The sequence below is a fragment of the Podarcis gaigeae genome (assembly GCF_964106915.1).
Source record: "Podarcis gaigeae genome assembly, chromosome: 2".
Taxonomy (NCBI): Eukaryota; Metazoa; Chordata; class Lepidosauria; order Squamata; family Lacertidae; genus Podarcis; species Podarcis gaigeae.
Window position 1 is genome coordinate 114,605,310 of NC_139679.1, and position 16,698 is coordinate 114,622,007.

A 16,698-nucleotide genomic window follows, 5' to 3' on the forward strand; every position below is an offset into this window, starting at 1 on the left:
TTTTGTAAACCAACAAATCTTTAATAAAAATAAAAATGTTTCCCCCCCCCCCAATTATTAGAAAAAGAACGTACTGAAAACTGAATCAATCTGACCCACACATTCCAATAGCAACCTGACAACCTAAAACATAGCTATCCATTGAAATGTGCATTTATCCAAATATTGCAATGACATTTCCCAAGCCAAACCTATGCTCACAATAATACGTTTATTGGGTGAAAGTGCTCAAAAACTGGCAGCGTGAAAATGAATATTGTTGTGAAAATAACATACAAAGATGCATTATGCTAGGAGAAATATACTGGGGGGGGGGGGAATGTGTACAGTGGTCAAAACTGCATATAGGCATGTGTTTATTAGGAGAAATTGACACTAAAATGCTTTTGACAGTCTTCTTGATTGACCCAAGAGCCAGCCAAAATCATCACTGCGGATAGAGCCCAAAGCTATTCAGAGTATACCCTTTGAAGTTAATAAACATGGCCAACTTTGTCAAAGGGGTCTGCTCAGTTGGGTAGCACCAGTACAGAACTGGGCTGAAAAGGAGGCGTGGCATCGTGAATGCCACGTGGGCCAGCCAATCATTCTGCAGCAACTTATGGCTCCTCAAGGCTGAAGTAACCTTGTGAGTTTGATCCTGCATTTTGCGTGGTGTGGGTGGTTGCCCTGAACAGGGCCCTGAGCTGAAGGGGGTGCAAAATTGAGAATGCCCGCAATTGAGAAAAACCATTTGGGGTTGGCAGATTTTGGCCTTGCTTAGGGCACCGTGTTACTAAATGTTGCCAAACCCCGCCCACTGCCAGGGAGAAAGGTTTATCAATGCAGTGAGTTTATGCCCATCTGTCTCCACCCTTAGGCAGAGAGTTTCAAGATGCCTTTCTTGCTCACGTAAAAGAAGGGCTGGAGGGTCTCTCCAGAGAAGGAGCCTTCTGAGAATGAGTAGAGAAGGGCTGCTGTATCTGCATCGTAAAAGGACACCCGTCCCCCTTCACAGTTCAGGGCCACTCGGATCCTCTTGGGCTCCCCACCCAGAATCGAAACAGGGTGCCCATTGCGGGTGGAGACCCTGTACTGATCACTCCACTTCCCTATGCGCCAGAACCCTTCCTTAGGACCCGGGATGAACTCGCCTTTCCTCTTCACAGACTCTCTGGCCACCCCCACGGCCCATTCCCCCTCATTCCCCACAGCCACTTCCCAGAAACGTCTGCCTTCCCTGAACGCCTCACGTCCCAGCACGTAGTACTGGTAGTCGAATCTCTTTGGGTTGTTTAGTATGTCTTGATGCTTTTCTCCCTTCCTCACACTCTTAAGATCTCCAGACAGGATGAGCAGGGAATGGGCCGTTCCTGGATCCAAAGTTACGTTTTCTGCAGGGGGGGGGTCAGGGGAGGGAAGAGAAGACCAGCAACGTCAGCCGGGAGATTGGATTGTGTCTAAACATATGGCAGGGGAAAGCGCTTCCTTATTTTGTCAACAAGGCTTCAATGCCGGCCCGCCCAAGAGGCGTGGTGAGGCAGTTGCCTCAGGCCAGCAGGCTCCTGGGGGCAGCAGCACTGTAGGGCTGGGCGATAAAATCAAAATATAAAACCACAAAATACATAATCAAAATAAGAACAACAACCCTAATAACCCCCTCACTCCCCAAGACCACATTTTAAAAGGGCATAGAATCATCACAACATTTAAAGTAAGACAATTAACAAAGCCTTCCCTGTGTTTTTTGCATAGCACACATACACACATTGTGATTCGTGATATATTACCAGGTCAAAAATTACAAAACCGATTATCACAATATGGATTTCAAACCAGTTTTGGACAATATATTGATATATCACCCAGCCCTGCTACACTACTACCCACCTGCTCCTAAAATGTCCAGGATAAAATGTCCAGGACAAGACCAGGTTTCTGTCTCCACATCCTGCACTGCCTCCCTCATTTTATGAGATTAGGAGTTAAAGGTAAAGGTAAAGGGACCCCTGACCATTAGGTCCAGTCGTGGCCGACTCTGGGGTTGTGGCACTCATCTCGCTTTATTGGCCGAGGGAGCCGGCGTACAACTTCCGGGTCATGTGGCCAGCATGACTAAGCCGCTTCTGGCAAACCAGAACAGTGCACGGAAACGCCGTTTACCTTCCCGCCTATTTATCTACTTGCACTTTGACGTGCTTTTGAACTGGCAGGAGCAGGGACCGAGCAACGGGAGGTCACCCCGTCATGGGGATTCGAACCGCCGACCTTCTGATTGGCAAGTCCTAAGCTCTGTGGTTTAACTCACAGTGCCACCCACATCCCATTAGGAGTTAGATTAGGAGGAATTAATGGAGCTCCAGCCCCAGCAGAGTTGCCGCCTTCCTTTTTTGGTTAAGAACATCCCTGACAAAATAACAAAGAAACATCTGAGAGGTCTTGAAAGGGAACATGTCTGGACTCATGGCTAAGGAGGATATAATCTTATTGTCTGTGCATGAAGAAAAAAACACAGCTGAGTGAGTCACAGGCAGAAGAGGACACACAACAAAATTTGGGTTCTTTGAGCTTAAAGCGTATGGGGGGGAGATCTCTCTGATGTGGGGCAGTGGACCCACCTGCCGGATCGTTTAAGCTGTTTGCTGCCACCACCTATGTTCTGCCAGTCTTTATTGGTGAACGGACACAGATATGAGAACGTGAAATGTGTCTCCAATGACCCCCTTCTGAAGGAGACCTCTTGGAGCTCTTCACCCCAAACAGACTTGGAAATTTACCTTTTCTCAGCTGAAGTCCTGACCGCAGAGATTCTGGAGAAGGAAAGGGGAAACAGAGACTCAGTGCCACACCACCATTCCTGGTCAGAAATCTGGTAATGATAACATGAGCCTTGGTAGCCCCATCAGTAAAGAGTGAGACTCTTAATCTCAAGGTCACGGGTTCAAGACCCATGTTGGGCAAAAAATTCCTGCTTTGCAAGGGGTTGGACTAGATGACCCTTTAATGGAAATGCAGAAGAATTGGGATTTAGGAGCTGGAGCTGGCCTTGTGCAATTAACCTTTCATTCAATACTGACCTAAGCTCGTCCTTGGGCCTCCCTGAAGCTGGAAGGAGGGATTCTACCGGTAGCCTAGTGGTCCCGGGCCCTAAGGAAGTTAGATTGGCTTCGACCAGAGCCAGGGCCTTTTCAACTCTGGCCCCGGCCTGGTGGAACGCTCTGCCTCATGAGACCAGGGCCCTGCAGGATCTGATTTCTTTCCGCAGGGCCTGTAAGACAGAGTTGTTCCGCCTGGCCTTTGGCTTGGAGCCAATTTGATTCCCTCCCTCCCTCCCTCCCTCCCTTCCTCTCTCTCTCTCTCCCCCCCCCTTCTTTTCCTTCTCCTCCTGCGATGAGGCTACATTTTAATATTTTAATGTTCCATTATTTTAATGTTGTATTTTATTTTTGTTTTTAAGTTTGTAATCATTCATCTTGTTTTTATTGTTGCTTGTAAGCCACTCTGAGCCCGGCCTTGGCTGGGGAGGGCGGGGTATAAATAAAAAAATATTATTATTATATTAGCCTAGTACTGTGCCCTTGTAAAGAGGGAGATGTGGCTGTTTGTTGGCTGTTTAGCTCCTCTGTGTTAACAGCTTGCTGATTGCATGCCTTTTTGACCTTGGGTGAGGATTTGCATTTTTGTATGTGGGTCTAAAGTCCTATTTTTGCTCAATAAATCCAGACTTTCTCCTCCACCGGTGGTTTGTCGTTACTTCAAATATCCATTAAGAATGAACCCTTTTGCATTTGGCAAAAGGTCCCCTACAATTCGATGAACTCACAGCATTATAGCTCGGGGTGGCCAACATGGTGCCCTCTAGATGTTATGGACTGCAAGTCCCATCATTCCTAGGAACTGACCATGCTGGCTGGGGATGATGGGAGTTGTGGGCAAAAACATTGCCAAGCCACCATGTTGATTCTCATTGCATACATCAGGGCAGGGGCGGTGCCTGGACCCACAAACTTGGAAAAACAGGGGACCCCCCCCCCACTCACAGATCTCCCCAGAAACCTTGAGGAGCTGCCAAATCTCAGCTGAACCTTCCTGATCCTGGGAAGGGGAGAAGGAGTTTCAGCTGTCCCTTTTTTGGCTGCAAATTCAGCTCCCCAGACTGAGAGGGTGGATTGAATTCCCAGGTTTTTGAGTGGGGAGTTAAGGCTTGCTGCCATTGGAGGACGGCCTTATCTTCAGCCATGCCAGGTCTCAGGGTCAATCCCTGGCCTTTCCAGGGAGGGATGGAAACGCCTCTTGCCTGAACTCCTGGAGAGCATCAGTGTAGACAATATAGAGGGACCCAGAGTTGGGATGATGTGAAATCATTCCCCCATCCCACTGTTAAACAAGGCTGGATGCTGAAGCCCATAGCATCTACAAATGAGCAGGATGCAGTTGTCCGGACCATGTTTGAGCAGAGCCCTTTCTGCAATTCAATATATTTGCCTTTTCATTGCCTAATTATTCTATTTCCCAGCCTTGCTCACATTGCAAATGACCTCGAAGCATTCGTGCACAATTTTTAACATAAACCTTGCAGCACTTTTTCATTACCTCTGAATTTATTCATGACACCCATCAGGAAGGGATTTATATCGCAGAAGTCCCAGATCCTCCACTTCAGGGCCGGAGGAAAAGCCACAGGAGGATCCTGCAAGTTCTGCTTTGCCCGAGACCTGGGGGAGAAGATTATCATCAACCCACCATCCTTCCAATGAAGCCACGTGCCTTATGAGGAACAGTTGCAGGAGTTGGGCATGTTTAACCTGGTAAAGATGAGACTGAGAGGATATCTTCAAATATCTAAAGGGCTGTCACATGGAAGATGGAGCAAGCTTGTTTCCTCCTGCTCTGGAGGGTAAGACAAGAAGAGGAAGAGGAGGAGTAGGAGTTTGGATTTGGGACTTCCGGAGGCGGCGCGAACGGTAATGGCTGCCCTTTCCTAACCGGGAGAGGGAAGCTACGCTGGAAAAGGGTCGTCCGCTACGGCGAAGCGGAGACCCATTCTGGAAAACCGCAGGCAGCGGAAGCCTGCGGTCTCGGGACCCGGCGGGCGCCAGGAGCTACCCCCGAAACGTTGAGGGAACCCCGTAAGGGGCTCCGGATCGCAGAGGGGGTAGCGGCGCTGTGGGTCTATGCGCATTCAGCGGAGCGAAGCCGCGTTGCCGTTGCCGGTGAGCGCCGACCTTTCTTCCTTCAACACAAGATTCCAAAACGTAACAACCCGTGAGTAATTGAGGACTTTACTAAATTTCGGGACTAAAATATTGAAAATAAGCTGAAAGCGGAGAGACGAGGAAAAGGAAGTCCGTCCTCCGCAGCCATTGATTTTTAAAGCAAAGAGCAGGAGGAGTGGAGGCATAGAGAGAACTTTTGACAGCTCGGATTGAGCACCCGCAGAAATTACTTTTCCTTTTAAAGACTGTAAGCAATTGATTTTTGGACTTTTATTAGGACTTATATATTCCTTTCTTTGTGGATTACAATTCTGTTTAAGAAGCCCAGGTGTCAGAACTGCCTGAGCAGTAGAACTGTCAGACTGCAAATTTGGATACATTCTATTTAAACTTGGAGACAGTCTGAGGGAGTTCAGAATGGTTACGTTCTTGCATTTTGGAACTCCAGTAAGCACAACTTGAAATATTGTGGCAAACCTAAAACCAACTCTGCTAAAACTACTTTTGTGAAGATCCCTAAGAATTGGTTTAGATTTTGTATGTGGAATGGACTCTTCTTCCTAGGACATTTTATGCTCCCCCTAGAGGATTGAGGACTTACAACAAAAACATTGTTTTACTTTCTATTTCCCGGCCCTCTGTTTGATTGCTACCATCTGGGCCGTAGCTTTCCCATGGGAATAACTCAGCTTGACCTTGACTGCTAGATATTTTTGGAATGAGTGGCGCAAAAAGAAAGGGATTAAGAACCAGACAAACAACTCTGACAACCGTAACTGCAGCCTCACAAGCACGCAGATCATCTGTGCCCACTTTGCCCTCGGAGGAAAAAGTTACCTCCCTGTCACAGGCAGGGGAGGAAGAAACTGAGGATTTACAACTAGAAGAGATGGCCTCAGGAGGATCTGGTTTTGTATTAGAGAGAATTCTTGAGAAATTGGAGTCTTTGGAGAGGAAAGTTGACCAACAAACTGCGAAAATTGACCTTAATACAGAAACTTTAAACAAATTATCTGGGCAAGTTGCACAGAATGCACAAGCAATCGGACAATTGAAGGAGGCTGCAGGTGAAAATCAGAAACTGGCCGAAGAGACCAGCCAAAGAGTGGGAGAGTTGGAAAAAGAAGTAAGGCCGCTCAGTAAGCAGGTCGGAGAACATCAGACCTATCTCTCTATGTTGGAACTTCGGAACAGGGAGATTAATTTAAGGATAAGATCGATACCAGAAGTGGAAGAAGGTAATCTAGCTGAGTTTCTGACCAAAGAATTCTCCAAGTTCTGGGGTTTAGAGGAGGAAGATTTTAAAATTGTGTCAGCCTTCAGACTTGGAAGACTTACAAAGAGAGAAAGGCCCAGAGACTGTTTGATTACGTTGAGATCAAAGGAGGAAAGGGACAAGATTTTGGGCCTGCACTACGGAAGCTCTTTGAACATTTCGGACAAAAGAATTGAGATTTTTAAGGACATTCCTAAACAGCTGTTGGATCTTAGATCTGAATATTTGGACTTAGTAAAACTGCTGAGAAGCAACTCAATCATCTTTAGGTGGGACTTTCCCCAAGGACTATCTTTTACCTTTAGAGGGAAGAAGATCAAAATTAGAACTTTGGAAGATAGGGATAAGTTTTTGACTGCCTACGGTGAGGACCTTCATAAAGGACTTGAACTACCCTCAGGGTCTGAACCACCACAGGTGCCTGTACCTCAGAACCCTGAAGACTCACAGAACAAAATACCATCCCAAGGAAACTAAACAGATCTATCCAGGATGTCTCTGCAACTTTTAAGTTGGAATATAAATGGCTGCAACAGCCCGGAAAAAAGGAAGAAAATCTTTCACTTATTAAAAAAGGAGCAACTAGACATTACTTGTTTACAAGAAACACATGTGACTAGGCTCCACAGAAAAATATTGGTAAATAAAAGGATAGGCCAAGAATTTATATCTTCGGATTTAGTTAAGAAGAGAGGAGTGGTGATATATGCAAAGGAGAGCCTCTCACCAAAATTTCTATTTAAAGATGAACATGGAAGAATTTTGGCAATTGAAATACAGCACCAAGGAGAGAAAATTTTGATATTAGGAATCTACGCTCCAAATGAAGGGAAATCAGAATTCTACAAGAAGTTGCATGAGATTATGCTGGATTATCTGGACTATGATAACATCATTATGATGGGAGATATGAATGGGATCGTTTCTACAAACATGGATAGGTCACAAAGCCAAAAGGTTACTAAAGAAGGCAGACTACCAAAGACCTTTTTTGAAATGACAGACAACATGGACTGGATTGATATATGGAGGACAAAGAACCCCTTAGGGAAAGAAGGAACATTTTTCTCTGAAGCCCAACTGACTTGGACAAGAATTGACCAAATATGGATTTCTAGAGGTCTGGCTCCTAAGGTGAAGAAAGTGGAAATCTGCCCAAAGACCTGCTCCGATCATAACGCGTTGAAAATGGACATGACATTATTACCAACCGGCTCCTTTAGATGGAAGATGAATGACAACTTGTTTAGAGATCAGGAGATTATCAAGAAGGCCCAAAAAACAATAAAGGACTATTTTGAGATAAATTTGAACACTGCTGTGGAAAAAAGAACAATCTGGGACGCAAGCAAAGCTGTGATGAGAGGGTTCTTGATACAACAGAACGCCATAAAGAAAAGACTACAAAATGAGAAAAAGGACAAGATTTTGGGGAAAATTAAAGAGTTAGAGAAGAAACTAAGAGTAAACCCGAAGTCACAGCCGATTTTGAGAGAAATTAAACTTCATCAGGCACAATATTCCAAACTGATAAATCAGGAAATAGAATGGAAGATTAAATCAATGAAACAAAAAACATTTGAATCGGCTAATAAATGTGGGAAACTGCTGGCTTGGCAGTTGAAGAAGAGACAAAAGCTGAACATAGTAACAAATTTGGAAATAGAAGGAAGGAATATTCAGAACCCGGTGGAAATTAGAAAATGTTTCCAGAAATATTTCAAGAAATTATACACTCAAGGGCCACAAAAGGAGGAAGAGATTGCAAAATTTTTGGAGAAAAATGGACTTAAAAAACTATCACAAGAAAATAGATCACTCCTGAATAGTAAAATAACACGACTAGAGATAGAACAGGCCATTCAGAATATGAAGTTGGGCAAGTCTCCAGGGCCAGATGGCTTGACCTCCAAGTACTATAAGACATTAAGTGACTATTTGATTCAACCACTGCTGGAGGTCAGCAATGAAATTATGGAGGGAAAGAAGGCGCCTGAATCGTGGAAGGAAGCTTTCATCACATTGATACCAAAATCAGAAACTGAAAAGACACAACTTAAGAACTACCGCCCCATTTCCCTTTTAAATGTGGATTACAAAATATTTGCTGACGTTTTGGCAGGAAGATTCAAAAGAGTTTTAAATGAGATAATTCATAAAGACCAGGCAGGCTTTCTCCCAGGAAGACATTTATTTGCTAATACAAGGAACATTATTGACATTTTGGAACTCTTGCAAACAAATATTAACACTAAAGCAGTTCTAATTTTTATAGACGCGGAGAAGGCCTTTGATAATATTTCTTGGAAATTTATGAAGGGGAATTTAAAAGAAATGGGAGTGGGGCGGGGTTTTGAAAATGGGATTGACGCGATTTACTCAGAACAAAAGGCAAAACTGATAGTTAACAATGTGGTTACAGAAGAGTTTAAGATTGAAAAAGGGACACGACAAGGCTGCCCGATTTCCCCCTTGCTGTTTATTTCTGTCCTGGAGGTGCTCTTGAACTTGATTAGAGGGGACCGGTTGGTGCAAGGGATTCAGATCGGAGTGAAACAATATAAACTTAAAGCTTTTGCAGATGACCTTGTTTTGACATTGCAAGAGCCAGAATCTAGTACAAAAAGAGTGTTACAATTGATTCAGGACTTTGGTCGGGTAGCGGGCTTTAAACTAAACAAACAGAAAACTAAGGTGTTGGGAAAAAACTTGACAGATGCAGAGTCAGAACGGTTTCAGAGAGAAACAGAACTAACTGTGGTTAAAAAAGTAAAGTACCTAGGGGTAAACATAACAGCAAAAAATCTGAGTCTATTTAAGGATAATTATGAAAAATGTTGGTCTGAAATTAAGAGAGACTTGGACAGTTGGTCAAAATTGAAGCTTTCTTTGTTAGGCCGAATTGCTGCTATTAAGATGAATGTATTGCCTAAGATGTTGTTTTTATTTCAAACATTGCAAATTGTGGATAAGACGGAGTGCTTCAGGAAGTGGCAGAGAGATATTTCTAAATTTGTCTGGCAGGGCAAAAAGCCCAGAATTAAGTTTAAGATATTAACTGATGCGAAAGAAAGAGGGGGCTTTGCCCTGCCAGACTTAAGGTTGTACTACGAAGCCGCAGCTTTCTGCTGGCTAAAAGACTGGCTACTTCTAGAGGACACTGATGTGTTAGATTTAGAAGGTTTTAACAATGCATTTGGCTGGCATGCATACTTATGGTATGACAAAGTTAAGATCAATAAGGCCTTTAAGAACCATATTGTCAGGAAAGCAGTGTTTAATGTCTGGACAAAATACAAAGACCTATTGGAAAATAAAACTCCAAGATGGCTATCACCTCTGGAGGCTAAGGCCCGAAAAAGACCCAATATGGAGGCCAAATGGCCGAAATATTGGGAAATAATAGAGAAAGAGGGTAACAATTGGAAATTGCAGAGTTTGGAAAAAATGAAAGATAAAGTGCGAGACTGGTTACATTACGCTCAGATTCAAGAAATTTTTAAAAAGGATAAAAAGTTAGGATTCCAGGTGGAGAAATCGAAGTTGGAAACAGAATTGTTAGAACCTAAGACTAAAGTACTTTCAAGAATGTATAACTTGCTGTTGAAATGGAATACACAAGATGAAATGGTTAAGTCGGCCATGATAAAGTGGGCACAGGATATTGGGCATAATATTATGTTTGAGGATTGGGAAAGGTTGTGGACCACGGGGATGAACTTCACGGCATGTAATGCTCTGAAGGAAAATGTAATGAAAATGATTTATAGGTGGTACATGACCCCAGTTAAACTAGCCAAAATATGCCATGTGCCAGACAACAAATGCTGGAAATGTAAGGAAAATGAAGGAACATTCTTTCACCTCTGGTGGACTTGTCCCAGGGTGAAGGTCTTCTGGGAAATGATATATAATGAGCTGAAAAAGGTATTTAAGTATACCTTCCTTAAGAAACCAGAGGCCTTCCTCCTGGGCATTGTCGGCCAGATGGTGCCAAAGAAGGACCGAACATTCTTTTTGTACGCAACAGCAGCAGCAAGGATACTTATCGCCAAGAAGTGGAAAACTCAAGATCTACCCACTCTGGAAGAATGGCAGATGCAGCTGATGGACTATATGCAACTGGCCGAGATGACTGGCAGAATTCGAGACCTGGGAGAAGAGAGGGTTGAAGAAGATTGGAGGAAATTTAAGATTTATTTACAAAAATATTGTGATTTGGCGGAAAGTTAAGTAGGATGTTTGATCATAAATAATTGGCCACCACAAAATCGGATCGAAATGGGATGTAAAGTGAGATTAAGAGAAACTAATTTACAGAGGATTATATTTAAATGAGTGGTTATAAAATTTGCAAATTAGATGATAAATTGCTGGGAAAAATTTATGATGATGAAAATGACAGCGGGAGATGTGAGGAAGTCCAAAGAAGTTATGAAACTTTGTTGAGATAAAAGAAAGGTTGTTTATTTCTGTACTTTATTTTGTAAAAACCCCTAATAAAAATTTATTAAAAAAAAAAAAAAAAAAAAAGGAGTTTGGATTTGATATCCCGCTTTATCACTACCCTAAGGAGTCTCAAAGGGACGTGGGTGCCACTGTGGGTTAAACCACAGAGCCTAGGACTTGCTGATCAGAAGGTCGGCGGTTCGAATTCCCGCAACGGGGTGAGCTCCCGTTGCTCGATCCCTGCTCCTGCCAACCTAGCAGTTCAAAAGCACGTCAAAGTGCAAGTAGATAAACAGGTACCGCTCCGGTGGGAAGGTAAACGGAGTTTCTGTGCACTGCTCTGGTTTGCCAGAAGCAGCTTAGTCATGCTGGCCACATGACCCGGAAGCTGTATGCTGGCCCCCTTGGCCAATAAAGCGAGATGAGCGCCGCAACCCCAGAGTCGGTCATGACTGGACCTAATGGTCAGGGGTCCCTTTACCTTTACCTAAGGAGTCTCAAAGTGGCTAACATTCTCCTTTCCCTTCCTCCCCCACAACAAACACTCCGTGAGGTGAGTGAGGCTGAGAGACTTCAGAGAAGTGTGACTGGCCCAAGGTCACCCAGCAGCTGCATGTGGAGGAGCGGAGATGCGAACCCAGTTCACCAGCTTATGAGTCCACCGCTCTTAACCACTACACCACACAGGCTCCCACACCACACTGGCTTCAAATTACAAGAAAGGAGTTTCCAACTAAGGAAGAACTTTCTGGCAGTAAGAGCTGTACAACAGCAGAACAGACTCCCTCAGGAGGTGGTGGACTCTCCCTCCTTGGAGATTTTTAAGCAGAGGTTGGATGGCCTATATGTACTATATGAGTTAGTTGAGATTCCTGCATTGCAGGGGACTGGACTGGGTGACCCTCAGGGTCCCTTTCAACTCTGCAGTTCTATGTAGGTGTGGAATCTTAATTAGAATCTTAGCATCACAGAACAGATCAGTTCCTCCTTGCTGGTGAGGACAACGAAATTGTCAGCAAGACAATGGAGGAATTTGTGGGACCTTAATTTCTTGGCAGCGTTTGAGTTCCGACAGATATGGGGGAAGATGAAATCTCCCATGACCACTATATAGTAAGGTCACTGTTGTTTCACTCTCCTCCTTAACATATTCCTATAGTTTTCTACGCCTGAGTTGGGTCTGCTCCCCGGCAGTGATCCTAGGTGATCTTTGTGCTTACCTCTGTAAGAAGCTTCTGATATCCTAGAGGGAAATAAAAAGGGAGATTCAGTGAAGACATTTCCCTGTGTAACATGGAGTGGGTCTATTTCAAACGCTCAACAACTGAAGCAGATATATATATATATATAGGCTAAGTGCAAAACCAAATCTTCCCCATTAAATACACACACCTCTATAATCGTAAGATAAGTGAGTCAATTGGCAAAGTACAGCCATTTGTGCAGGGGCAGGTTTTTTGTTGTTTTAAAAATGCATGTTTGGTTTAAAAGTGAGTTTCAGGCTGGAAAGTGTTGAAGACTAGGATAATGTGTACCAGTTCAGCCTTCCTCCCCTGATTGGCTACTTTTTTATGTGGGTGGGGGAGATTTCAAAAATGGCATCTCCCTGTTTGTAATGTGAATTGGTACACTCCACTCTATCACTTCTGAACCAGACTTTACCTGCAGGAGTTGGCTTGCTGGCTGCTGAAACTTCTCCTGTATCACCTTGATGCGGTTTTCAAGAGAGCAGAGCTTCTCTGATAGCCTGGCCAGGTGCTCCTCACTTTTCCTGGCAACCTCCTTCTCCACCTCTGCCATCCGGGCCACGAGATTTTTCTCTAGTGCTTCCAGAAACTGTCGTAGCCGTCTGAACTCAGCCACCATCTTTTCCCTCTCTGTTTCTGTTCGTTTCTGCAACAAACACAGTGGTACCTCGGGTTACAGACGCCTCAGGTTACAGGTTACAGACTCCGCTAACCCAGAAATAGTACCTCGGGTTAAGAACTTTACCTCAGGATGAGAATATAAATCACGTGGTGACAGCGGGAGGCCCCATTAGCTAAAGTGGTACCTCAGGTTAAGAACAGTTTCAGGTTAGAAAAGGACTTCCAGAACGAGTTAAGTTCTTAACCCGAGGTACCACTGTAAAGTGAAAAGGTGAGAACCGTGGGTGAGTCTCAGGAACCAAGAGTGAGGATTTGCAGACTCAAGAGATCAGTTCTGAGAATTCCTTTGGAAAGGCACACCTGACATTTGCACCAATATTCAGAAGCAAGCTTACAAACACCCCTCACCCCATGCTATTTCGTGTTCTTTGGGCAATCAGGCCATTATAAATAGTAAGGGGGTGCATTAGATAACACCCCCCTCTCTCTCACACACCCCTTTCTGGATTTCAGACAGCGATTCTGAAATATATGGCACTTTTCCACATCCCAGGAAGAGCAACACTTACAAGCAAGTCTCGGCTTTCCTTCTCAAAGTCTGCTTTAACTGCCAGAGTTTCCCGCGTCTCCTTCTTCAGAATTTCTATCCAGTTGCGGAGTTGATCCTGAAAACAGTTTGGTTCCTTTCTTTAAAAACAAACGTTTTAGTATACAGATAATAGGCAAGTTAAATACAGCGGTACCTCGGGTTACATACGCTTCAGGTTACGTAGGCTTCAGGTTACAGACTCCGCTAACCTAGAAATAGTATTTCAGGATGAGAACAGAAATTGTGCTCCGGCGGCGTGGCAGCAGCGGGAGGCCCCATTAGCTAAAGTGGTGCTTCAGGTTAAGAACAGTTTCAGGTTAAGAACGGACCTCCGGAACGAATTAAGTACTTAACCCGAGGTACCACTGAAGTATGCTTGGGTCACCCTTCTGCATCCCAGAATTTGGTCCCTGTGAAACAGCTCAGGATCTCTTACTGGAGATTTTATCTTGTCTGGCGTATGTGTTTGTGTAGTAAAACATTTGGTTTCAAGTCTCCCTTGGGCACACCTGTGTCTCCCCACTGCACCCCAAATCAAGACCCACTGCATTTTCCTACCTTGTACTCCTGGGACGCCTCCTCTAGAGGAACCACCTCGTGTTTCTTGTGCTCCTTGGACCTGTCACACACCACACAGATGGGGGCTTCTTCCTCCTTGCAGAAGAGCTTCAGGGGCTCCTGGTGCTTCTCGCAGACCCTCCCCTTTCCTTCTGCCCCCTTTTCCCCTGGAAGAGAGACTTTCTCGGCTGCTAGTATTTCCACAACATTTTTCAGCGGCCGATTGGGGATGAGGGTCCTGTGCTGAATGATTTCTCTGCAATGAGGGCAGGAAGCCTCTCCCTCGGATCCCCCCCAGCACTGGATCAGGCAGGCTCGGCAAAAGTTGTGCCCGCACTCCGGGATGATCACCGGATCCCTGAAATACTCCAGGCAGATGGGGCAAGTGGCTTCCTCGCAGAGATCCTGCACGGGACCCCCAGAAGCAGCCATGGCTGCTGCCTCGCCAGGAAGAGAGAGCTTGGATCACTTTTCTTTGCTTTTCGCGCGCGAATGGATGTGTTTCCATTTCCTCGCCAGGAGGAGATTCCAGGGGGTGACTCAAAATTTCCTTGCACTGCAGATGTGGAGTTAGAAAGGAGATCTGGCATATTGCTTGCCCCACCCAGGAAACTCAAGCAGGGTGACTCAGGATCTCTGCTGCCTTTGAGACGTGGATTTAAGTCTTTGATATGGAAATTCATTTTTAAATCTTTCCAGCTTCAGGGCACAATGTTCAGCCTCCAAGGAGCATCGCAGCCCAACCCTCCACTACGATGCTCTTTCTCACGGGACAATTGGAGACCCCACAGCAGCCACCGACTTGGAGAATTTTTAAGCTGTTTTCAGGTCCAGCTTCTTCCCGCTTTTTTTACATCCACCGATCCTATCTCCAGTCTGTCCATCCTCTCAGAAAAATTAACATGGATGGAATCATTGATCTTTCTTTTTTGTTTTTTGGTGAGGGGAAGAGTTCTCTCTCTTTTTACTTGTGATTTTTTAATCTTTATATACAGTGGTACCTCATGTTAAGTACTTAATTCATTCTGGAGGTCCGTTCTTAACCTGAAGCACCACTTTAGCTAATGGGGCCTCCTGCTGCTGCTGCGCCGCCAGAGCACGATTTCTGTTCTCATCCTGAAGCAAAGTTCTTAACCCGAGGTATTATTTCTGGGTTAGCAAAGTCTGTAACCTGAAGCGTATGTAACCCGAGGTACCACTATACTCCTCAATTATTCTTGTTCGGTGGTTGACACATTCCTCATAAAATTCTTTTCAAATCAGCGTTTTAAAAAAAATTCAGTGTCGATGCTCTGATCATTTTTCTCTGACATTTCATTTGATCCATGCTGAAGTGAGGGCACTCTTCTTAATTTGGGTCTAATTTGGGCCTGCTCCCTTCCAAGGCCTTTTCCAACTGGCCCAGGGGGCATGGTCCAGGCCCTTTCTCCCAGCTATTAAGGGACTCCTGCTGCGGTTTGGACTATCGGCTGTGGGGAGGACTGCAGGGCCAGTGTGGTGTAGTGGTTAAGAGCGGTGGACTCGTAATCTGGGGAACCGGGTTCGCTTCCCCGCTCCTCCACATGCAGCTGCTGGGTGACCTTGGGCCAGTCACACTTCTTGAAGTCTCTCAGCCCCACTCCTCACCTCACAGAGTGTTTGTTGTCGGGGAGGAAGGGAAAGGAGAATGTGAGCCGCTTTGAGACTCCTTAAAGGAAGTGAAAGGCGGGATATCAAATCCAAACTCTTCTTCTTCTTCCTTCCAAGGCCCTTCCAACTGGCCCAGACCCTTATTTGGAACAAACCTTTGGGGGAATGTGTGGGAAGTGTTCGGCCATTGCTTCCCTGTTCCAAATGGTTAATGTGTTTTAAAATGTCCTCAAGCAGTCGGTGGCAATTTAAATTTTTATTTCTTTTTTCCCCTTTGTTGGGGGTGGGTGGGATGGATGGATATTTGGTTGGGGATTCATTTTTGTATAATTGTTCCGTTCTTGTTTTTTGTTGTTTTATTGGTTCTGTATAGCTGTCAAGGCAGCCATGAATTCCTGAGCTGCCACCCCCAGAGCCAGTCGCCTCAACATGGAGGTTGAAGCCCCCCAGATACAGCCGTCTCGGAGCCCTCAACTCTGCCACCAAGACTGGCTCTGCCACTCAGGCAGGGGGAATGCTGGGAAGTGAAGCAGCCAGCAGAATCCCAAATCTGTCCCAATTAATTACCCAGTGCCAGGAACGAACACTGTAGATCCCCATTCATCTGGAGAAAGAGAATCTCTCTAGACCACAGCAGCCCCCCAATTGCTGGCTCTGAAGTCTGCCCTGATTCTGCACTGAGTAGCCAGGTGGGCACAACTGGGCGAGACCAACTCCACCTTGTTTCCCCATCCAGGTCTCAGGAATACGTACTAGACTGGCCTCCTCACCCACAATCAAGTCATGGATTGGAGGAACTTTATTCACAGGCAACATGGCATGAAACTCAGCAGTCATGGTCCTCAGGGCTGGCTGATATCGGTTCCTCAGGTCGGAGGGAGGGCTGGCACACGTAACATTCCCCACCTGCCTCTGCTGTGGGCCCCTGTTCCTTTCCCCCCTGTCTCCCACTCCATACTTTGAACAGGGCAGGATTTCTGTGGAGTTGGAGATGGCCAGTCCGGAGCTAAAGGGCTGAGGAGTCATGGGGAACACAGTGGAAACCTGTTGGGGGCTGGTATCCTCAGACCCATAGATTGCCTAAAAACTCGGGGGGTGGGGGCACAACATGAGTTTGACCAAACTGTGGGGGGC

The 16,698-nt window shown here is 45.3% G+C and overlaps 1 protein-coding gene across 1 annotated transcript; it reads right to left on the reverse strand.

The window, feature by feature from the left end:
• LOC310837681 (zinc finger protein RFP-like) lies at nt 1–15,276 on the reverse strand. The gene is made up of 7 exons (XM_083724650.1): nt 13,936–15,276; nt 13,358–13,453; nt 12,583–12,813; nt 12,141–12,163; nt 4,573–4,694; nt 2,757–2,789; nt 1–1,373 (listed from the first exon to the last, which is right to left on the reverse strand). Exons 1-7 carry the CDS (start codon nt 14,365–14,367, stop codon nt 856–858), a joined length of 1,455 nt encoding a protein of 484 aa, XP_083580776.1. The 5' UTR covers nt 14,368–15,276; the 3' UTR covers nt 1–855.
• Nucleotides 15,277–16,698: the final 1,422 nt, after the last annotated feature.

Coding starts and splice junctions, on each gene's coding strand:
- LOC310837681 (XM_083724650.1), bottom strand. CDS start 14,367: ATGGCTGCTTCTGGGGGTCCCGTGCAGGATCTCTGCGAGGAAGCCACT. Junction 12,164..12,582: donor CAGCAAGCCAACTCCTGCAG/GTAAAGTCTGGT, acceptor ATTTCCCTCTAG/GATATCAGAAGCTTCTTACA. Junction 4,695..12,140: donor ATCAGAAGCTTCTTACAGAG/GTAAGCACAAAG, acceptor CTTCTCCCCCAG/GTCTCGGGCAAAGCAGAACT.